The 24,649-nt window shown below is 39.0% G+C and overlaps 1 protein-coding gene across 4 annotated transcripts in view; it reads left to right on the plus strand.

Annotated features, from left to right (window-relative positions):
• The window catches only part of STK4 (serine/threonine kinase 4), a 128,668-nt gene that overhangs the window by 17,208 nt on the left and 86,811 nt on the right, over positions 1-24,649 (plus strand). For all 4 annotated transcript variants that reach the window (XM_042230174.2, XM_060397050.1, XM_060397051.1 and 1 more), the window contains 5 exons: positions 625-789; positions 2,974-3,141; positions 6,010-6,147; positions 9,617-9,745; positions 10,859-11,045. In XM_042230174.2, the coding sequence (XP_042086108.1) occupies positions 625-789; positions 2,974-3,141; positions 6,010-6,147; positions 9,617-9,745; positions 10,859-11,045 (787 nt within the window). The remainder of the gene's footprint in view (positions 1-624; positions 790-2,973; positions 3,142-6,009; positions 6,148-9,616; positions 9,746-10,858; positions 11,046-24,649) is intronic.

A 24,649-nucleotide genomic window follows, 5' to 3' on the forward strand; every position in this document is an offset into this window, starting at 1 on the left:
ACTGAACCACCAGGGAAGTCCCTGACTTACATTTTAAAAGGTTCGTTATGGCTGCTGTGTGGAATATACATTATATAAGGTTAAGGGCAGAAGCAGCCAGACAAGTTAGGAGATTATTAGAACAATTCAGGCGAGGCATGTTGGTGGCTTGAATCAGGGTGAACCCAGAGGATATAATTGCATATAGTTTGAAGATAGAGAAGAGTCAAGGATGACTTCAAGATTTTTGACCGGAACAGCTAGAAGAATTAAATGGCCTTTTACTGAGAGAGAGAAGACCGTGGGAAGAATAGAGTAGGTGGGTGGTATGGAAAGGGGTAGGGTGGTGGTAAAAATAAAGAATTTGATTTTGCCATGTTGTGCTTATGATGCTTGTTAGGTATTCAGCTGGAGGTGTGGTGTGGGAAGATACATAAATCTGATATTTGGGGAGAGATCTGGCTTGGAAATATAACTTTGGGAGTGGTCAGCATAGCAATGGTACTATAAGCTGTCAAATGCTATTTTACACATTGAATGAGATCTTATTTATATTCTAGGAGAAGAGTTTGGATCGAAATTTTTTTCTCCTTTTTCAAATGTGCTGATGTAAACTAATAGTATTTTAATTTCTCATATTTTCAGTTAACAGAAGATGAAATAGCTACAATATTACAGTCAACACTTAAGGGACTGGAGTATCTTCATTTTATGAGAAAAATACACCGAGATATCAAAGCAGGAAATATTTTGCTCAATACAGAAGGTCACGCAAAACTTGCAGATTTTGGGGTAGCAGGTCAACTTACAGTAAGTGAAAGTGTTACTTGCGTTGGTAACTTTCAGGTCTTTCTTGAGAACTGTTCTTTTTATTTATTTATTTTAAAATGTAATATTTAATATAATTGTGTTTAAAAAAATTAAAGAATGTGCCAATAGGTTACAAATGAGCTGGTAGGTTATTTTCGATCCTTTCCTGGGGCTCAGGTCCCATAGTTTAACTCTGTTTAGCTTGAAAAAAATAAAAGCTAAAACAAGAAATGATAGAGTAGACGTTTAAATTCTTTTGGTCTACGTCATCGTATTTACAAAAGGAATAAAAATTAAATCTAATCGGCTTTCCTTGGATAAGACATAACGTCATCTCATTCAGCCTCTAGGTAGCAGTTGGCAGCTGCTTTACTGAGAGCGTTCTCCTCATTTGGTTCCAAAACACAGGCTCTTGATTTTCCTCCTACCTCAGTAGTGCATGGCAATGAAAAACATTATGCTTTCAAAACAGGAAGGCTAAAATTATCTGATTTTGTAAAATATATGAGATGTGTGAAATATGTGTAGAAAACAGAGTTCTAGATAGATGTATACAAAAATTTGCAGCAATGTCATATATCAGGTTTCTTGGGTGATAGAAAGCTACGTCCATATATAGTTTGTTTAGAGCTTTATCATGTAGGTTTTTTATTTTTAAAAAATTTAAATGGAAAACAATTAAACATTGCTTCGATGTTATTAAAAAAAAACCAACAACCTCAGGAACTTATTCCATATCATGATTTGTGGGCCCTTCAAAAGATTTTGTTGTTAACACATAAGTAAACAATACCAAACAGTATTATCTAAATTACAATCTTTATTGAAAAGAAAAATTCTTCTGGTGCTGTGTAAAAGATATTATAAATTTAAAATATCAGTTGTTTTTTAGTAATTGACGGTTTTCACAGAAATAGAAAATAACAGTCTTGAAATTCATATGGAGCTAGAAAAGGCCCCATATATCCAAACCAGTCCTGAGAAAGAAGAACAAAGCTGGAGGCTTCATACTTCCTGATTTCAAACTATGTTACAAAGCTAAAGTGATCAACACAGTATAGTATTGGCATAAAAATACACACACAGACCAATGGAATGGAATCAGGAACCCAGAAATAAACCCATGCTTATCCAGTCAGTTAATATTTGACAAGGGAGCTAAGAGTGCTCCATGAGGAAAAGACAGTCTCTAATAAATGTTCTTGGGAAAATCTGATACTCACATGCAGAAGAGTAAAACTCGACCTGTTTCTTACACCACTCACAAAAATTAACTCAAAATGGATTAAAATAAATGTAAGGTCTGAAACCCGAAAACTCCTAGAAGAAAACATAGGGGAAAAGCTCCTTGACATTGGTCTTGGCAATGATTTTTTGGATATGATACTAAACGCACAAGCAATAAAAACAAGAATAAACAGTGGGACTTCATTTAAATTTTGGTTGGGATTGAATTGAATTGTGTTGAGGTTGTGTTGAATCATAAATCAATTTGAAAAATACTCCCATCTTCATGATGTCATGTTTTAAAAGTCCTTTTCTGCTCCAACCTTATATAACTATTCATCTGTACTTTCCTTGAGTGCTTTTTGGATTTTGGTCTTTACATTTAAAATTTTAACCTATTTGAACTTATTTTGCTGAAAGTATAAGTTAGGAATTCAAGTGTATAGTTTTACAAATAAATAGACAGATGCCCCTTTTCCAGCCTTTCTATTATTATTATTTTTACAATACTTGTGCATCTATCTTGGGATACTTATACATAGGATACATTTCTAGAAATAGATTTCAATCAAAGGATATGGACATTTAAAGTTAGTAAATATTGCTGAATTGCCTACTAAAACATTGTACCAACTTGTGTTCCTTTATCATTGTATTTTGATACCTGATTTTTTCTATGCTATTATCCATATGAGTTGTTAGTAATCTTTTTAATTTTTGTCAGTCTCATTTTGGTGTTTCATTAACTGGTTGATAGTTATTTCTGTGTTTTAATAATTGATTGAGAATCTTTTATGTTTCAATGTCATTTGAATTTGTTTTGTGACTGACTGACTTGCTCATGTTTGAGTACGGTTTGTGTATGTATTTCAAGCCCATGACAATCACTATTGTTAGAAGGGACTCTTTCTCAACAGTTTCAGTGGTTAATGTTGATCTCTCTCCTTTCTGTTTCAGGATACCATGGCCAAGCGAAATACAGTGATAGGAACACCTTTTTGGATGGCTCCAGAAGTGATCCAGGAAATTGGGTACAACTGTGTAGCAGACATCTGGTCATTGGGAATAACAGCCATAGAAATGGCTGAAGGAAAGCCTCCATATGCTGATATCCATCCAATGAGGGTAAGGAAATGGACAGAAAACCAGTGGGATGGTCAGTTACTGGTGATAATGAGAAACTGAGTTAAATGAGTTTCTTGGTTAGGTACCAAACAGTAAATGAATTAATTGTAAATAATTGATAAGTGTCAGTGTAGACTTCAGATGATATACTTCCACTAGTTGTAATCACTAATTAAGTCAAGTGTAATCCACCCCTGTTCATTCTAGAAGCTGTGTATTGATATCTCTCTGGCAGGACTTGATTGGTTTGACTTGTGCAGTGTATGTTTTTAGTAATTCGAGCACTCACATATTAAAAAATTTTAATTTATTTTTAAATTTTTGACCGTGTTCCACAGCATGTGGAATATTAGTTCCCTAACAAGGGAATGAACCCACACCCCCTGCGCTGGAAGCACAGAGTCTAATTCACTGGACCACCAGGAAAGTCCCCGAGTGCTCACGTTTTAACATAACAACATTAATTGGAGCTGCGAAACAGTCCTCTCCTTTATACAGGGCATGCGCTTTGCGTGCCCTCCGCGGCTCCCTGTTCGCCCGTATCAGTCATAATGTATTGCCGTGTTTTCTCTGTTTTTCTTATACTAGCCTTAAGAGGAAAGCAGAGTATTTTCAACTCATATCACTAACACTCAGCCTGATTCATTTGTTGTCTTCTTCCTGCCTGGCCTGGGTAGGGATTTGCATGTGTGATTTCTAGAGGCTCTGTGCTCCCTGACCTCCATCCAGTTCTGGAGTGTGAAAAGCCCACACGTGTCTCCATTGACACTCCTTCAGTGTTTCTGCATTAAGCATTTTCCTGACTTTCCCCACCCCCAGAACACCTCATCACAGCACTGTTGCAAGACCTTGACCCCTGCCTTCCTCAGAGGCTCCAGAGTCTTTTCCATACCACCCAACTCAGCCCCTCCTCTTCTCTTATTAAGCAGTCCTTCTGTTAATAGACTTAACAGTTTTGTTTGTTTTTTTTTAAGCTATGCACATGCCCAAAGGTAAGCACCTCTCTTTTTTGAGGGACAGAAATGGAGAAGGATGGGAAGATTTACTGGCTTTATTTTTAGATTCAAATAACATAATTGAAGCTGCCTATTGCAAAGAGTTTTATTTTTTTTTAAATCTGTACCTTTTCTATTGGAAACTCAATAAAATAATTTTACAAGCATACCTTATGTTACTGCACTTTGCCTTATTGGATTTTTACAAATTGAAGGTTTGTGGCAACACTGCATCAAGAAAGTCTGTCAGGGCTATTTTTCCAACAGCATTTGCTCACTTCATCTCTCTGTGTGACATTTGGTAATTCTCACAATATTTTAGGCCTCTTCATGATGATTATATTTGTTATGGTGATCTGTGATCAATGATCTTTGATGTTACTATTGCAGAATAACTCCCTGAAGGCTCAGTTGAAGGTTAGCATTTTTTAGCAATAGAGTAATTTTTAACTAAGGTATATACATTGTTCTTGCGTGGAGAACCCCAGGGACGGGGGAGCCTGGTGGGCTGCCGTCTATGGGGTCGCACAGAGTCGGACACGACTGAAGCGACTTAGCAGCAGCAGCAGCATACATTGTTTCTTTAGATATAATATTAGTGCATACTTAATAGACTACAGAATAGGGTAGGTCTAACTGTCATATGCACTGGGAAATCAAAACAATTCATGTGACTTGCTTTATTGTGATATTCACTTTATTTCAGCAGTCTGGAATGGAACTTGCAATATCTCCTGTAGTTTTCTTTTTTGAAATCGTAGAATTTCAATGCAATGTAGTGGGCCAGCTTTCAGTTTTCAAGTATGTAGGTAGAGTTGGCGTGGCTTGGAGGTTGATGAATCCCTTGTGATTTGGGGGGACTTCTGGTTTTATGACCTCCTCGCAGTCACCACTTGCATCCAGTGGTGGGGGTAACTTTCAGGAAGCAGGGACATTTGACAGCTGAGGTCATTTTCAGGATATCGATGTTCTTAGAGCTCGTCTTTCCAATTTGAAAGGCAACATGGTCAGCAAAAAACAAACAAAGCTCACCAGATATTGTTTCAGTTCAATTTGGTCACTCAGTCCTGTCCGACTCTTTGCGACCCCACGGGCTATAGCACGCCAGCCTTCCCTGTCCAACACCAACTCCTGGAGCTTGCTCAAACTCACGTCCCATCGAGTCGGTGATGCCATCCAACCATCTCATCCTCTGTTGTCCCCTTCTCCTCCCACCTTCAGTCTTTCCCAGCATCAGGGTCTTTTCCAATGAGTCAAATTCTGTGCATCAGGTGGCCAGAGTGTTGGAGCTTCAGCTTCAGCATCAGTCCTTCTAATGAATATTCAGGACTGATTTCCTTCAGGATGGACTGTTTATTGTTTAGGGGACAAGAATACATATGCCAGAGGGGGAGGGAGAAAAGAGGAGGAGGGTGTAGGAGAGCTCTGTCAGATTCTCTAATGCAGCAGTTCCCAACGTTTTTGGCACCAGGGACCAGTTTCATGGAAGGTAATTTTTCCACACTCTGGTTGGGGTGGGTGTGGGTTTCAGGATGATTCAAGCACATTACTTTTATTATGTTGCTGCTGTTCTGACAAGATATGGCGCTCAGGTGGTAACGTGAGTGATGGGGAACGGCTGTAAATTCAGATGAAGCCTCGTTCATCTGCCTGCTGCTCACCTCCTGCTGTGCAGCCTGGTTCCTGGGGACTCCTGCTCTAATGGTCATACTTCCTACTTTGAGAATCTTAGATTTTCGTTGCAGTTAGGATCGGCTTATGGAGGAGAAGAGGAACATCATTTTATCAAACTTCAAAATTATGTCTAGTCATATTTTTATTGGAATATCACTTTTATTTTGCCAAATCGGTTTTTTTTTTTCTTTCCAACCAGGCCATCTTCATGATTCCTACCAACCCACCCCCCACATTCCGAAAGCCAGAACTGTGGTCAGATAGCTTCATGGATTTTGTGAAGCAGTGTCTTGTCAAGAGCCCGGAGCAGAGAGCCACAGCCACTCAACTCCTCCAGGTATGACTCACCCTGGGATGCTGCCTCTCTCTCTGTTTCATTCACAGGTTATCCATCCAAGATGCTGTTGACCCACCCACATGGAGATGGTGAAGAGCTGTAAGATATTCCTTGCCTCCTGTGAGGTTTGAATGTAACTGCTTAGAAGAGACATAGAAAAGAATGTTAAATCACTGAACAGGACAATCATGCAAGAAAATACAGGGCTGTATGGGATCAGAGAACAGGAATTGGCCTTTATTGAGCACCTGCTGTGTGCTGGATCCTTTACATGTTGTGCCATTTAATCCGCACATACACCCTGTGAGAGAGAAGTGTTATTTTACTTCTACAGATAAGAAAACAGAGATTTGGAGAGGTTGGCTCATTTAGAGCCACTTGGTTGGTAAACAGCAAAGCCAGGCTTAGGAGCTAAGTCTTTTTGACTCCAAAGCAGGAGTGCCATACCCAGTTCTGGGAAAGAACTGGGATCAGTGGTAGGTCCACCATTTTGAACTGGTGATGCCAGGACTGCTTTCGTGGAGGAGGTAACTTCAACCTTGGGCCTTGAAGGATGGGTGGAATTTGGCAGGCAGTATGCTTAGTCAGCTCAGACAGTAAAGAATCTGCCTGCAGTGCGGGAGACCTGGGTTTAATTCCTGGGTCAAGAAGATCCCCTGAAAAAGGGAATGGCAACCCACTCCATTTTTCTTGCCTGGAAAATTCCATGGACAGAGGAGCCTGGTGGGCTACAGTCCATGGGGTCGCAAGAAGTCAGACACAACTGAGTGACTAACGCTTTCACACTTTCTTGCTTAATATTTAGGAGCTTGGATTCTGGAGCCTGACTGCCCAGGTTTGAATCCTGGCTTCCTGTTTGCTAGCTCTGTGACCTTGGACAAGTAACATAACCTCTCTGTTTAGTTTTCTTATCTATACAGTAGAGATCAAGTACCTGCCCCATAAGTTGGTTGTGAAGATTAAGTGATACAATATGTGTGACTTTGAATAACATTTTCACATATTAAAGATAATATATTATGAATTTGACATATATCTATTATTGAGCTAGGCCAGTGTTTTTCAGTCATGTCAGATCCATTGCTGCCTTATCAACACAAATTTTTTAATACTTACTATCTTTTTGGAATGAACCTCATAGATACTAAAATCCACTTACGCCCATTAATTTAAAAAGAATCAGTGTAATATCTGTGATATGATGGAGGAATATAAGGATAATTATTTATAATAAAGTAATATATGTGTCAATATAGAAATGCTCCAGCTTTTCAACTTAGAGATGTGATGAAGTAATCGGACACCTGTACCTAACATCATGAATGAGTTTAAATTTAAGAGCAGTAAGAAGAACAGAAACCTTTCCATTCAAGAAACACCAGAACATGAGTGGGTGGATACTAACAGAAGTCTAATGTTAAGTAATAACAGAGCAGCCTGATTTGTATAAGAGATAAGAGGAGGGAAATCAACTTACGGACTTGCCCAGTGGAGAGAACCAGGAGCTAGTTACTCTTGCAGATGAGCTGGGTTCTTTTTCTGAGTAGTGGCAAATTATTTTCCTGCCTGGATGAGGTACTGATACAGTTTTATAGAAAAGATACCTCCCATATTTTAATCCCATCACACGTTGAGGCATCCTGTCCACTTCTAGAGTTCTTGCAAAGACCTTGGAGCCCATATCTTCTGATGGGTGGTGGGGAACAGAGAATGGATTGCAGATAAACACTGGGGACAGTACTAGAACAAGTTTGGAAAACAACAGCAACCCCCACTCTTCCAGAAAGGAGTTTTCCTGTGTAACTTTCACAGCATAATTTTTTTTTTTATTGTATTACACAGGCAAACAACAAAATTGTAAGATGGTATTAATGTTAAAAACGTTAAGCCTAGGATGGATGATCAACAAGGTCCTACTGTATAGCACAGGGAACTGTATTCAGTATTCTGTGATAAACCATAGTGGAAAAGAATATAAGAAAAGAATGTATGTGTATAACTTAGTCACTTTGCTGTACATCAGAGATTGGTACAACATTGTGAATTAACTATATACTTAAGTAAAAAAACTTAAAAAAAAGGACTTCCCTTGCAGTTCAGTGGTTAGGATTCTGCTCTTTCACTGCCAAGGGCCTGGGTTCAGTCCCTGATTGGAGAACTAAGATCCCACAAGCCACATGGTACAGAAAAAAAAAAAAAATCCCCAAAGTTTTAACCTTTTTTCTATTGAGGAAAGTCAACAATATCCCTGTGTTTCAAGTGCCTTTGCAGATGCATAATACTTGGGCTGACATCTGCTACGTATGTGTGACCAGTTTTAGTATTTCTGCAGTAACTACCTTTTGGCACTAAAATCTTTTTGCATATGCATGCACGCTCAGTCATTCGTGTCTGACTCTTTGCGACCTCATGGACTATAGTCTGATAGGCTCCTCTGTCCATGGAATTTTCCAGGCAAGAAAACTGGAGTGAGATGCCATTTCCTCCTCCAAGGGATCTTCCCAACCCAGGGATTGAACCCAAATCTCCTGAATTTTCTGCACTGGGAGGCAGATTCTTTACCACTGAGCCACTTGGGAAGCCACCAAATCCTTTTTACCCAGATACACAGTTGGAAATGCTATAGGACATTGAATAGAAAGAATAAGCAGGATGAGTAACCTATTCAGTGATTTCTAAACAGTGTCTTTATCCCACCTATGTCCCCCTCTCTGAAATCACCTCCCAAATTCACCAGACTGTGCTTATCTGTTGAAAAACTGTGTCAGTGTACACGATCACTGTGTGTCTGTACTCTGAGATGTGCAGGGGGCGTGAGGGATCTGCACGGTGTATTTTTGTGCGGGACGACTGCATTTTGAATGAGATTGCTTGTGTCTCTGCTTCCTATCCTGTGTCCCGTGTAGCTTGTGTTCTCTAAACATCTTAACCGTAAGCTCCCTACACATTTACAGAGCTTCCTCTAGGGGGTCGATGCCAGCCTGTTGACACTCTCTAGAGTTGCTAGAAATGGAGGAAACATTCCAGCCAAGCCAAAAAACACCTGGGCAAAACTGAATGTGCCTGCTCAGAGTTATAAAGTGAGTGTGAGTTCAGTTCTGTCGCTCAGTCATGTCTGACTCTTTGCAACCGCGTGGACTGCAGCACGCCAGGCTTCCCTGTTCATCACCAACTCCCGGAGCCTACTCAAACTCACGTCCATTGAGTTGGTGATGCCATCCAACCATCTCATCCTCTGTTGTCCCCTTCTCCTCCTGCCTCCAATCTTTCCCAGCATCAGGGTCTTTTCAAATGAGTCAGTTCTTCGCATCAGGTGAGAGTGTGAGTTAGGGTTGGCTGTTGCCCAACGCATAAAGAGAATGATTAGATGCACTGGTTGATGCAGCAAAGACTATGGAGGGCCTCCTCCGTGCTGGCTAGTGTTTCGGCATCAGTGCCACATAAACCATCTTCAACTTTCTTGTTGAAGCACCCGTTTGTCAAGAATGCCAAAGGAGTGTCCATACTGCGGGACTTGATTAATGAAGCCATGGACGTGAAGCTGAAGCGCCAGGAGGCCCAGCAGCGGGAGGTGGACCAGGATGAGGAAGAAAACTCTGTGAGTGCAGGCGTTGCGGTGGGCCTTGGGCATTAATGCTTGTCATTTTGTGATTGTCAGCCAGGTAAGACGAGTCAGTTGTGGGGTCCGCCTGGAGCTGGAGACGCTCCATGCCCCACCGGGTCCTGTCGTGGACCAGGGCTTGCTGGATGGATGTTTGTTCTTCTCCCAGTGCTTCCTGAGACACTTCCATATTTTATTCTTTTGCCTCCATATCTTTTCTTCTATTTAACTTTTTATTCAGGAAAGAGAACATTCAGGTCTGAGACTGGGTTTTTCTGTGCTCTTTTGGGACATCTAGTATCCATACTAGCTATGTAGACTTTACACTGATAAACTCTCTCACAACCCTCAGATTCCAAAGGTGTGTACCTTAGCTCCTTAGAGCAGTGTTAAAAAAAAATATGCAGGTTAGATATGCGGCTCTCATGTGGATAAATGTATGCTTTCCTTTGGTTGACTAGGAGTGTTCTCATGGAGTACAGCTTTTAGAAATTGTGAATCAGTATACTGTCCACCTGTAACATATATAATGGTGACTCAGTGGTAAAGAATCCACCTGCCAACGCAGGAGACGCGGGTTTAATCCCTTGGTCAGGAAGATCCTCTGGAGAAGGCAACCCCACTCCAGTATTCTTGCCCAGGAAATCCCACGGACAGAGGAGCCTGGCGGGCTCCAGTCCATGGGATTGCAAAAGAGTCAGACGCAACTTAGTGACTAAACAACAATGACATATTTAATACTGTACACCAACTACGCTTCCCTAGTGTCTCAGAGGGTAAAGCGTCTGCCTGCAATGCGGGAGACCTGAGTTCGATCCCTGGGTTGGGAAGATCCCCTGGAGAAGGAAATGGCAGCCCACTCCAGTATTCTTGCCTGGAGAATCCCATGGACGGAGGAGCGTGGTGGGCTACAGTCCACAGGGTCGCAAAGAGTCAGACACGACTGAGCACGGACATGACACCAACTACACTTGAATTAAAAGAGTGTTCTTAGTTCTATGAGTAAGGCTCAAATCCAGAAATATTTGCAGCAAGATGAATATGAGTAATGCAGGGAACTCGATCTTTTTAATCAAATTAGCCCTCATTTGAGATTTCCTCCTTTTCCAGGAGGAGGATGAGCTTGACTCTGGCACGATGGTCCGAGCAGCAGGGGATGAGATGGGCACCGTCCGAGTAGCCAGCAGCATGAGTGACGGGGCCAATACAATGATCGAGCACGATGACACGTTGCCGTCCCAGCTGGGCACCATGGTGATCAACACGGAGGACGAGGAAGAGGAAGGCACGATGAAAAGTAAGGCTCTGATTAAACAGACTAACTTCACAGGCAGACCTGGTGCATTCCAGAGAAAGCAGATTCTCGCGGTCCGCATGGACTCAGTCTTGAGGCTCCACTCTGTGGCTGCAGTCTAAGGAGCTAGAGTGTTGGAGCCTTGGGGCAGCCGTGGAGGGTTCGAGGAGGGAGAAAGCTGGCTTCTGCAGTCAGAGGCAGGGAAACAGCAGCGGTGAGGATTGACTTTCGGACCTGAACGGCCATTCTCTAGTTGAATGTCATCACTTTTTTTTTTCTTCTTTTCCTTTATCTGCAGAGGCAAGCACATACATTGCTTTTTCTTTTTTCCTCCCAAAGTGATTGTTTATTTTATTTTTAATTTATAGTGTTCATTGTTGATTTAAGTGATTAGGTGACTGTTCATATGGCCCAAATCAATAGTTCCAGTGGTTCTACATCTGGTCCAGCACTTGGTATGGGTGGTCTTTGTCAATGTAGACCATCTAGCTGGTGTGTTGTGGTATTTCATAGTGGTTTTAATGTACATTTCCCTATTGACTAATGCTTTGGAGCATACTTCCGTGTAGTTCTTGGTCATTTGTATCTCTTCTTTTGCTTCTCCCCCTTCTTTGTATGTTGTTGTTATACATTTTACCTCTAGAGTAGAGCATACATCGTTGTGATGCGTAGTTCAGAGTGTAGTGAAGCTCTGAGCTATTTACATACGGATGATCTTCAGTCTGTTTTCATGATCTTACTCTGTGTGTCTAAATCAGGTTTATGAATTCTCAGTCAGCATCTTAAGGATGGGAGTGTACAAATTGAAGAGTCCTATCAGTCACTTGTGGTTTAAACACGCCTCTAATGCTGCTGGTCCTTTTTCTTCAGCCTGTGACTAAGGCCTTATACCTGTACTCAGTTCTCATCGAAGGGGGCCTCCCCTCTCCTTTGAGTTCTTTTCTTTTCCCCTTTCTCTCTGCATCACAGACCAAGTCACAGAGGATAGGAATTTGGGAGTACAAAGTAGTAATAATAATAATTGAGTTGAGTTCTAAACATATAGTGTAGCCTAAACTCTGTGTAGGTTTAAAGCATTAACTATCTATGGTCTTTTCATCATTGTTTGTTTGTTTTTTTTTTTTTTTGTGCTTCATCTTTTAAAACTTCTGAGTTTTAAACTTCTAAATCAGGGATTATTTGGCAAACTATGGTCCACAGGCCAAATCCAGCCTGCCACCTGGCTTCGGCAGTTAAGTTTTCTTGGAATACAACCATGTCCATCCCTTTGCTTATTATCCATGACCGCTTCTGCACTACAGAGCCAGAGCTGAGCAGTTGTGAATGGGACCAGGTGGCCCCCAAAGCCTGAAGTGTTTGCTGTCTGGTCCTTTACAGACAGAAATGGTTCTCTGACCAGTGCTTTAGCCCTGCTGCTTTGTGACTGACTGATTCATTCAGGAAACTTCTCTTCAGTGCCTGCTGCTGCATCCCAGGTACTTCGCTAGATGCTGAGGATGCAGCAGAGAATGAAGAAACAGTCTGTGCCCTGAAAGAAGCTGTTGTCTAGTCTGGGAGACAGACCATTTAATTATACTTCAGCGTATGAAATGGGCTTTAAAGCAGAGGTAATCTGAGGGTGTTGGCAAAGCAGAGTGGAAGAGTATTTAATTTAGGCTGGGGATTACTGACAAATTCCTGGAGGGAAGAGGCGGGGAGGTTGGCAGTGAGTAGGGTGGGTAGAGATATGCCCGCAGAGGAGGCCGGTCCACAGAGTCCAAAAGGCCGTGAGTTCAGGGGAACCGCAGCTGGTTTATCTCAGCTGAAACAAACTGTTCCAGGGCTTTGGTTCTCAGGCAGCCCCCTGGAATTTTCACCTTCCAGGTCTGTGTATTTATAATCAGCCCTTTGTTTCTGAAGGGAAAGGTTTTCTTGTTTTCTTTTTTCTAGTTTGGGGCCCGGGCTCACCATGTGTGTGACTTTGGGTCAGAATTACACAGATGGTGAAGTAGTCCCACTGCCGATGGATGTGTAAACTGCTCTGACTTTTCTGGAATGTAGTGCGCATCAAGAGCTTAGAAAGTTTCTGATTTCACATTTAGATCTTTAATCCATTTTGAGTTTATTTTTGTGTGCGGTGTTAGGAAGTGATCTAGTTTCATTCTTTTACAAGTGGTTGACCAGTTTTCCCAGCACCACTTGTTAAAGAGATTGTCTTTACTCCATTGTATATTCTTGCCTCCTTTGTCAAAGATAAGGTGTCCATATGTGTGTGGATTTATCTCTGGGCTTTCTATTTTGTTCCATTGATCTATATGTCTGTCTTTGTGCCAGTACCATACTGTCTTGATGACTGTGGCTTTGTAGTAGAGCCTGAAGTCAGGCAAGTTGATTCCTCCAGTTCCATTCTTCTTTCTCAAGATTGCTTTTGGCTATTCGAGGTTTTTTGTATTTCCATACAAATCTTGAGATTATTTGTTCTAGTTCTGTGAAAAATGTGGCTGGTAGCTTGATAGGGATTGCATTGAATTTGTAAATTGCTTTGGGTAGTATACTCATTTTCACTATATTGATTCTTCCAATCCATGAACATGGTATATTTCTCCATCTATTAGTGTCCTCTTTGATTTCTTTCATCAGTGTTTTATAGTTTTCTATATATAGGTCTTTAGTTTCTTTAGGTAGATATATTCCTAAGTATTTTATTCTTTTCGTTGCAAAAAGATCTAAATGTAAAATCAGAAACTATAAAACTCCTAGAGGAGAACATAGGCAAAACACTCTCAGACATAAATCACAGCAGGATCCTCTATGATCCACCTCCCAGAATTCTGGAAATAAAAGCAAAAATAAACAAATGGGATCTAATTAAAATTAAAAGCTTCTGCACAACAAAGGAAAATATAAGCAAGGTGAAAAGACAGCCTTCTGAATGGGGAGAAAATAATAGCAAATGAAGCAACTGACAAACAACTAATTTCAAAAATATACAAGCAACTTATGCAGCTCAATTCCAGAAAAATAAACGACCCAATCAAAAAATGGGCCAAAGAACTAAATAGACATTTCTCCAAAGAAGACATACAGATGGCTAACAAACACATGAAAAGATGCTCAACATCACTCATTATTAGAGAAATGCAAATCAAAACCACAATGAGGTACCACTTCACACCAGTCAGAATGGCTGCGATCCAAAAATCTGCAAGCAATAAATGCTGGAGAGGGTGTGGAGAAAAGGGAACCCTCCTACACTGTTGGTGGGAATGCAAACTAGTACAGCCACTATGGAGAACAGTGTGGAGATTCCTTAAAAAATTGCAAATAGAACTACCTTATGACCCAGCAATCCCACTTCTAGGCATACACACCGAGGAAACCAGAATTGAAAGAGACACATGTACCCCAATGTTCATCGCAGCACTGTTTATAATAGCCAGGACATGGAAACAACCTAGATGTCCATCAGCAGATGAATGGATAAGAAAGCTGTGGTACATATACACAATGGAGTATTACTCAGCCGTTAAAAAGAATTCATTTGAATCAGTTCTGATGAGATGGATGAAACTGGAGCCGATTATACAGAGTGAAGTAAGCCAGAAAGAAAAACACCAATACAGTATACTAACACATATATATGGAATTTAGGAAGATGGCAATGACGACCCTGTATGCAAGACAGGGAAAGAGACACAGATGTGTATAATGGACTTTTGGACTCAGAGGGAGAGGGAGAGGGTGGGATGATTTAGGAGAATGACATTCTAACATGTATACTATCATGTGAATTGAATCGCCAGTCTATGTCTGACGCAGGATGCAGCATGCTTGGGGCTGGTGCATGGGGATGACCCAGAGAGATGTTATGGAGAGGGAGGTGGGAGGGGGGTTCATGTTTGGGAATGCATGTAAGAATTAAAGATTTTAAAATTAAAAATAAATTAAAAAAAAAAAAAAGAGCTTAGAAAGTGCACACCTTTGACTCAGTAAACTCCATTTCTAGGAATTTGGCCCAAGAAAATAATTGAAGATCTAGGCAAATTAATATTCCAGCTTTATAAAAGTAAAAAGATAAATTAACATGTTAATATGTACATGAAAAAAAAAGGACTGGAAAAAAAAAAACCCAATCAAAAGGCTAGAGAAAAATCAACCAAATATTAAAAGTAGGTAAAGGGATTATAAATAGGTATTTTCAACTGTATTTGTTTTTCAAGTTATTTTCTAGAGTTATTCTCAGAGGAACAAAATACCACCAAAAATATTGCTGATATCATAGTGTATCCTGTAAATTATTAATAGGACTTTGAATTCTGCATTGCCTTAATCTTTGTTTTTTTTCCTTCTTCTTAGTCTTGGACTGTTGTTTATGGCCTTAAAAATGGATAGTTGCAAAGAGTTTATGGGCTTCCCTGGTGGCACTTCCCAGATGGTAAAGTGTCTGCAATACGGAAGACCCGGGTTCAATCCCTAGGCCGGGAAGATCCCCTGGAGAAGGAAATGGCAACCTACTCCAGTATCCTTGCCTGGAAAATCCTATGGACAGAGGAGCCTGGTAGGCTACAGTCCATGGGGTTGCAAAGAGTTGAACACGATTAAGCAACTTCACGAAGAGTTTATAAAAACATTTTCACTCCCTGCTAGTCTCAATTCTTACTACAAAAGTGTTCTTAGGGTATATTTCATCCCCTGGATGAAAGATTTGGTGTTCCATAAATTGTCAAGTGAATGCTCTGTACTAAATTTAGTTTTTCTTTTGCTCTTTTAAGTAGCTAGCCTATGTAATTTGTTAGGTTTGTTTGTTTTGCAGTAATGAGCTGCTGACTCCTGGTTCTTTTCATTGACTCTAAATGCTATATCGTCTCCTTGTTTTAAGGGCTTCAATTATGAAGATTATTATAATCCCTATGTAATATAACTTGGCAGACCCATTAATGTGTGTGTGCACGTGTTATGGAAAATCTGCCTTTTTTTAATTTAAAGAATTCATTTTGTTCCAAATGTAATTGTCATATTTTAAGTGCTCATTAATTCAGTGGGTTGTTTGTTCAGTTTCTGAACTTGGACAGTGTTATCATGTCTAATGAGAAACATGCATCTTTTATTATAGCCATGAGGGAAAAACCCACTTAAAAGCCTCCATAGTCACAGCTAAGTGACATTAAACAAACTTTGTTCACAATCTGTTTCAGGTTGTATAATTCAATTTTTGAGTCACAAGTTAGATTTGCCACTTCTTTTGAGATCTTTACTCATTACTTTAGGAGTTGTTGAAACTTTTCACTATGGAAAATTAAAATATTTTTAATTTTAATTTTCAGAATAATGTCATAACCTCTGTGGACATACAGCCAGTTTCAAAAATGACTCACTGCCCATCATATTTCTGCCTTATGCCAAAAAAATAGCAGGCTGAATTAATTTAAAGCAAATCTCAGACATTCGACTGCTCCTTCAGAATTGATGTTTAAACATTAAAAGGAGACCAACCAAGGCTGACTCAGATACTATCTGTGTTATGTTGAACAATTCTTTTTCCTTGTATGGGCCTCAGTGCCCCTATTCAATAAAAGCGGAGTTATCAATCGTATATTTTCCCTTGTCCCTGATAGTTCTACTTGTCCACATGTTTATAAAAATTATAGAACTCATGACTAATACAGAACTGAAGTTTCTGCAAGTTTAAATTTTGTGATAATAAATAGGCTTTCGCTTACTACCTTAGAAAAGGTTTGATATTTCAGTTGCCTCTATTCTCATTTACTGTATTAAAAATTTTTTATGTCAGCAGTATTCTAACAGTATCGATGCCCTCTCACAAAAGAAATTGGTTCACTCCTAAGTCCTCTCATTCCAGCAGATAACTCCTGTTCTTGACCATATGCCTGTATAGTTCGTTTATGATAATAATTTGCCTAGATGTTCTACTTTCTGATTATTTTCTGCTGGAAAAGCATATACATTTTCCATGTTGTTTGCATAGTCCTTTTTATATTTATCACACTTAACTGTTTTTTTGTCGTTTCCCCATTGCTGGGCATTTTTTCTGTGTCTAGTTTTTCACTATTATAAATAACTCTGCAGGGAACAAACATCCTACATATAAATTTTGCCTTCCTTTTAATGTTTCCTAGGAACAGTTTTTGTTTGAATAATTATTTAAACAACATCATGTGCACGTTTGCCATATTGTCCTCCAGAAGGTTTGTACCAGTATACATTCCACAAGGATTAATAGCAATTATTAGTATCCTTTGTTTCTTCCCTGGACAGCCAGCTATTTCCCATTTATAGTTTCTATCTTTTAAATCTCTGTGTGCCACTTTTTGAGTGTCTTCTCTGGATTTATCTTCTAATTCTGAAATTCTTTTTGGAGTCATGTCTAATCAACTGTCTGACCCAGACATTGTGGTTTTTTCAGTAGCTAATATTTGTTTATAGTCATATGACTAGTAAACACTGGAGTTGGAAATTGAAAGAACTCCCAAGTCTATGGGACTTCCCTGTAGCTCAGATGGTAAAGAATCTGCCTGCAATGCAGGAGACCCAGGTTCAATCCCTGGGTCAGGAAGATCCTCTGGATAAGAGAATGGCAACCCATTCCAATATTCTTGCCTGGAGAATCCCATGGACAGAGGAGCCTGGCGGGCTACAGTCCGTGGGGTCACGAAGAGCTGGACACAACTGAACGACTAAAACTATAAAGGTTCTTAATCTTAGTCCCAAAGTCTATGCTGTTTTCATTCTCCTGGACTTTGGTTTGTTTTGGAATTCTTGTGTTAATGTATATTGTGTATGTGTGTACACGCACATACGCACGCACTCAATTGTGTCCTACTCTTGGTGACTCCCTGGACTGTAGCCCGCCAGGTTCCTCTGTCCATGGAGTTTTCTAGGTAAGAACACTGGAGTGGTTTGCCATTTCCTTCTCCAGAGAATCTTCCCCACCCAGACCCGAGGCCCCTGCCATGTCTCCTGAATCGCAGGCAGTTTCTTTACCCCTGAGCCACCAGGGAAACCATATTGTGCATTAGATCCATAATATAAACCTATCAAAATTCATGTTAAGACTGGTGTTGACTTTGAGGAAATTCCAGAGATACCTTTTTTTTTTTTTTAAGAAACAGTTCTTTTTATATATATATTAATTGTACCCAAGAGGATAGATGTTGTAACTGGTAATAATAGTCATTAATGATTAGGCACTTAATATCTACCAGGTGTGGTGCTTAATCCTTTGTAAGCATCTCATATATTTTAATCATTGCAGTCATGCTGTGTGGTTTTTCATAGCCACCTCCACCCCTTTCAGAGCAGCAGAAACTGAATTGCAAAGCGATTAAGTAACTTGCTCGTGATTACATAGTGAGCAACAGAAGAGCCAGGACTTGAGGCCAGATGCATCTGATTTCCAGGCTCACACTCTTAACCATTATGTGACCCTGGCCCTCAGCAGAGCCCCTTCATTAAGTTGTGGAGGGACAGGATCAGGGCGTCTGATGGGAGGTCTCAGCTTGCCACGATCCATGCTGGCAGCTTGAGTAACTCACCTCTCTACGTGTTTCCCCAGGATTTCCAGAGGCAGAGAGCACAAGGTTTTCTAAGGGGACCCGCCTCTGATGATTCTGTTAACATCTGAGGGATTATGTCTTGGTTGTGTATGTCTGACCACCGTAAAGAATCAGATTGCTGTTGGAGGGAGGGTTGAAGCGGGGTGTGATATGATTGCTTTATGAGAGACCCCAAGAACAACCTTTCACAACCACGAAGGTAAATCATGGCCCACCCTACTTGGAAAACCCCTGTCTGGATGAAATACCAGTTTGGGGATTTGGGTAGGCTGCTTCTGTGTCTGTGTCAGTGGGGTCTTTTTTTTTGCATAATGACTGGAGAAGAACTTTTGCCCCCATGATTTGAAGTTCACATTCCGGAGATGACTTGCGAGGGCTCTGTGTCAGTGTCCCGGTCCTCATACTTTCTCTGCACCAGTAGAGGGAGCTCTGTCATAGGTTATGAGTTTAAATGGTATTCTCACTTGTGTCCACAAATCCCCTTTCTATGGAAGGCTTCTTTCTAGATCAAGACTGTGATTTATTTATTTTAACATCTATTTTAAGTAACTACAGCAACACTAGGGCAATGTCTTTCTTTTATTTAGGTAGGAGTTTGAATACCTCATGCTTGGCAAAGTTCAAGAGGAAAGTTGGTCAGAACATCTCAAAATAGTTTAAACTTTTCCTGTCTCTTCCCAGATTTCTTGGTAGACCTTAACCAGAACTGAGGTGTTCTTCCTGCAGCGTGGTACCATGCATATAGTTTTGAAACTATCATCTGCCAAAGTGACCCTAACAAAGTAACTGAATATATATATATATTTTTTAAAAACTTAAAATTCAAAAAAAAACACAAAATTCTTCTGCAGAAACTGACTTGGGAAAAGTTATATTATGTATCATAATAAACATTAACAATGACAGTTTATAGCTTTTCTTGTGTAGCCACTTTAGTTTTCTTCTAATTTATTTCTATATTGACTTCACAAATCTAATACTTTCTTTGAGAGTAGATGTTGTCCTTTTTTTTTTTTTTCTTTCTTTTTTTGTTACTGGTTTACAGTGGTTCTTTGTGTGTTGGATACTAATTTTTCATCAGTTATATGCACTGTAAATATTTTTTCCCAGCTAGTGACTCGAGTGCTTTTAATTTTTCAGGCTCTTTTTTTAGAAAGCAACTTTTGTTTTCATGAAGTCACATTCGTCAGAATTTTCTTATACCATACGTTTTTTGTGCCTTCTGTAAGAAATTCTTAATAATGTATTTTTAAAAAATTAATTATATTTGGTGTATAGCTGATTTACAATGTTCTGTTAGTTTCAGGTGTATGGCAAAGTGATTCAGTTATACATACATCCATTCTTTTTCAGATTCTTTTCCTGTAGGTTACTACAGAATATTGAGTAAGATTCCCTGTGCTATATATAGTAGGTCCTTGTTGATTATCTGTTTTATATGTAGTAGTGTGTATATGTTAATCCCAGACTCCTAATTTATCACTCTTCCCTGGTAATCAAGATGTTTACGAGGCAATGCATGGTGATCATTTCATAATGTATGCAAGTGTCAAATCATTATGTAATATTTCTGAAACTAAAATAATGTGCCAACAATGTTTCAACTAAAAGAAATTCTTTGCTACTCAAATGTCTTAAAAACTGTCTCCTTTTTTTTTTTCCTAAAGGCTATAAAGTTTTACCCTCCACATTTAGGACTTTAATATAGCAAATGTTTTTAAAAATTTGCAATATGAGCTATAGTCATCTAGTTTTATTTCTTCCATGTGAAAGGTTTTCTTTTCCCTCCATTCAGATCTTTGGTCCTGTTATCTTCTCTTTCTTGCCTATCTATGAAAAATAAATTCTCTTTCTCCTACTTGTTTTTCTTTTCAATTACAGGTTACTCTTGAAATTTATATTATTCTTCCATGCAAATTTTAGAATCAGTCTGTGGAATTTTGTACAATGCCTCTGGGATTTTGACTGAATTGCATTGAATACACAGATTAATTAGGCAGAATGGCTATCTTTATGATGTTAATTCTTCCTGTTCGTGAACATAGTATATCTTCTCATCTGTTTGGCTTTTATCTTTTATTCTTAGATAACTTTATAATTATATCCATAAAGATATTTTAGATCTTTTTGTTAAATTAATTTTTGTAGATTATTTTATTTGTTCTAATAGGTTTTTTTTTAATGAAGACAATCTAATTGCATTCTTAGTTTTTCCTTTTGGTCTTTATACTTAATATATTTTTCTGTCTTAGTAAGACCTCTAAAAATAGAGGTGGTAGTGGGCATTCTTGTCTGATTCCTTATCTTAAAGAAATTTCTTCCAATTATTTCCACTAAGTCATTGTAGTGGATCAAGTTAAAGAAGATTTTGTCTATTTCTAGTTTAAGAGATTTCTTTTTTAATCAAAATTGGGAATAAATTTTATTATTCGTTTTTTTGGTTGAACACAGCTATTCGGTTTTCTTGCTTACTAATGTATTCAGCTAACAGTTTTTTCTCGAAGTTCAGTTTTCTCTGTATCCCACAGGTTTCATATGTGGGACATTGTAAATATTTTTTCCCAGTTTGTGGTGCTTTATGCTAATTACATATTTCTTTCTTAACTCTTGAATTATTCAGAAGTGCTTTTTAAAAACCAAATTGTATGAATTTTTTAAACTACTTATTTTTAATTTTCAGTTTCAGAGAATTATGGCTAATGAATATACTTGACCTAATATGTCAGTAATTTTTGTTAAATGTTGTTTGGGTGCCTTAGAAAGAATGTGTATTTTCAAACTGCTTGTAGGAATCTATATGTATCTGGTGGATTTGGCTTGTTAATTATCTTCAAATATAGCTATTCACAACTAATTCTTGATATTTGATCTTTTGGTTTCTGAGGGAGATATGTTAAAATTGTTACTCTGTGGTTGTGATTTGTCTATTTATTTTTGTTAATTTTGAGATTTTTATTTTTGGGGAGAGGTATTTTGTATTTTGAGGTTGCATTGCCCGATGTATATAGATTTAGAATTGTTAACTCTTCCTGAGAATTGTTCCTTTTATATTTGACTTTCATAACTTCCCTGAGATACACGTTTATCAGTTATGAACTTCCTGCCAAGCATAATGAGGAAGTTCAAGTTGAAAATTCAGCATCTTGTCTGAAGTCACCCTAGATTGCAAGCCTTTGGCTTCTCTCCTCACTGCATCTGGGATATAGGCCATCTTGTTAAAATTGTGAAAAGCCTGCATTTCTTACCTTTTGACACCTATTTCTTGGATCTTCAAACCTAAGACTTTTGTGATGTTGGTGTTTTGGGTTATCAAGACTCACAACTGTGATAAGATTCTGTAGCTAGCCAGCTAGGTTGATTAAAGGATGATAACGCAGATGTAGTAAGATGTGCATTTAATCAAAATTGGGAATAAATTTTATTATTCATTTTTTTGGTTGAACACAGCTATTCAGTTTTCCTGCTTACTAATGTATGCAGCTAACATAATTTTTTCTCGAAGTTCAGTTTTCTCTGCATCCCGCAGGTTTCATATGTGGGACATTGTAAATATTTTTTCCCAGTTTGTGGTGCTTTAAGGAGGAGATGTACTCCTCCTTAACATTTGAGGAGTCTGAGTGAAGGTTATCTGGATAGTCTTTGTAACCTTGAAGGTTTTGTACATCTGGTACATCAGCATAAAACATTACATGATTATTAACTCATGATTTTCAGTTTTTAGAAATAAATCTCAGGAGGCTTAATTTGAGATATAAGTTTGAAAGTGGTTCACTTAAGAGTTTCCTAATAAAATAGTATCTAGAGGGTGTTGGTTTCTACTGATTCAGGTATTACATCTGTCTTTAATATTGATAGAAATATATGCTTCAGAAAATCAAGCATATCCCACAGGTTTATAAAAATGTTAATTAAAAAAATTAGCAGTCCTCTTATTGAAAAAATTTAGTGTCCATTTTTTAAATTGACGTATGGGTGTTTTACAGTGTCATGTTAGTTTCAAGTATACAGTAGAGCAAAGTGATTCAGTTATATTAATTATTAATGTATGTCATTCAAAGTAATATATTGGGCACTGAAGATCATTAGTAGTAATATGAAGATGATGAAATTTTGTTATATGTGAGTTTTTTTTTTGATGTGTACATGACACCACCCTTATGGCAGAAAGTGAAGAGGAACTAAAAAGCCTCTTGATGAAAGTGAAAGAGGAAAGTGAAAAAGTTGGCTTAAAGCTCAACATTCAGAAAACGAAGATCATGACACCTGGTCCCATCACTTCATGGCAAATAGATGGGGAAACAGTAGAAACAAAGGTCCGTCTAATCAAGGTTATGGTTTTTCCAGTGGTCATGTATGGATGTGAGAGTTGGATTGTGAAGAAAGCTGAGTGCCAAAGAATTGATGCTTTTGAACTGTGGTGTTGGAGAAGACTCTTGAGAGTCCCTTGGACTGCAAGGAGATCCAGCCAGTCCATTCTAAAGGAGATCAGTCCTGGGTGCTTTGGAAGGACTGATGCTAAAGCTGAAACTCCAGTACTTTGGCCACCTCATGCGAAGAGTTGACTCATTGGAAAAGACTGATGCTGGGAGGGATTGGGGGCAGGAGGAGAAGGGGACGATAGAGGATGAGATTGCTGGATGGCATCACCGACTCGATGGATGTGAGTTTGAGTGAACTCCGGGAGTTGGTGATGGACAGAGAGGCCTGGCGTGCTGCAGTTCATGGGGTCGCAGAGTCGGACATGACTGAGCGACTGAACTGAACTGAATATGCAAGAAAACTGCTCCACCATTTCATCCTCAAGCAAGCATCTTTTCTTAAAGGAAGAGAATTTCTTCTGTTTTACTTCATCATGATCAAATAGGATATTATAATTAGGAGCTCAAATGAGAATTCTACTTCTGTACAAGAAGTATAGAAAGAATCCAAGCTTTTAAAACATATTAAAAGTATTTTGTCACATAAACTGTTATTATACTTTAATAATACTTTAAAGTATCTTTGAAAATAACAAAAGAAATTATTTTTCAGAGGCAGAGATAACAAAAAAATCTTGGAGCAACTTGAGCCTGATTGGCATAAATTTGTAGTTTAGCAGTTAATGCTTTTGTCCCAGATGAAATGACAGGCCAAAGGATGACCCCTTAAATTATGTACCTCATGTGCTAAAGATTTGACACGCAGTGGTTCTCCCTTCCAAGACTCATTGGCTATAAATGGTTTTCTTGTCCTCACTACATTCCCAAGAGATGCATGGTGGCTGGTTCCTCTCCTTATCTCCGGGCTGATTAGGCCACTGATTAGGCAGAACTTGGACAACTGAATTAAAAGATTATTTCCACTGACGCAAGCCTTTTAAACTAGACTCAGTGAAGTAAAGGGAGGGACTGGATGATTTCTATTTGAAACTTAAATTTCTAATTGCGTTCTAATCTCTTGTTGTTTTTGTTGTTCAATCTCTAAGTTGTGTCCGACTCTTTGAGACCCCGTGAACTGCAGCACACCAGGCTTCCCTGTCCATTACCATCTCCTGGAGTTTGCTCAAACTCATGTCCATTGAGTCAGTGATGCCATCCAAGAATCTCATCCTGTGTCGCCCCCTTCTCCTCCTGCCCTCAGTCTTTCCCAGCATCAGGGTCGTTTCCAGTGAGTCAGCTCTTCTCATCAGGTGGCCAAAGTATTGGTGCTTCAGCTTCAGCATCAGTCCGTCTAATGAACATTCAGGGTTGATTTCTTTTAGGATTGACTGGTTTGATCTCTTTGCTGTCCAAGGGACTCTCAAGAGTCTTCTCTTGCACCACAGTTCGAAAGCATCAATTCTTCAGCGCTCAGCCTTCTTTATGGTCCAACTTTCACATCTGTACATGGAAAAACCATAATTTTGATTATAAGGACTTTTGTTGGGAAAGTGATATATCTGCTTTTTAATATGCTGTCTAGGTTTGACATAACTTTTCTTCTAAGGAACAAGCATCTTTTAATTTCAGGGCTGCAGTCATCGTCTGCAGTGATTTCAGACCACAAGAAAATAAAGTCAGCCACTGTTTCCACTTT

The sequence above is a fragment of the Ovis aries genome, chromosome 13 (genome assembly GCF_016772045.2).
Source record: "Ovis aries strain OAR_USU_Benz2616 breed Rambouillet chromosome 13, ARS-UI_Ramb_v3.0, whole genome shotgun sequence".
Classification (NCBI taxonomy): Eukaryota; Metazoa; Chordata; class Mammalia; order Artiodactyla; family Bovidae; genus Ovis; species Ovis aries.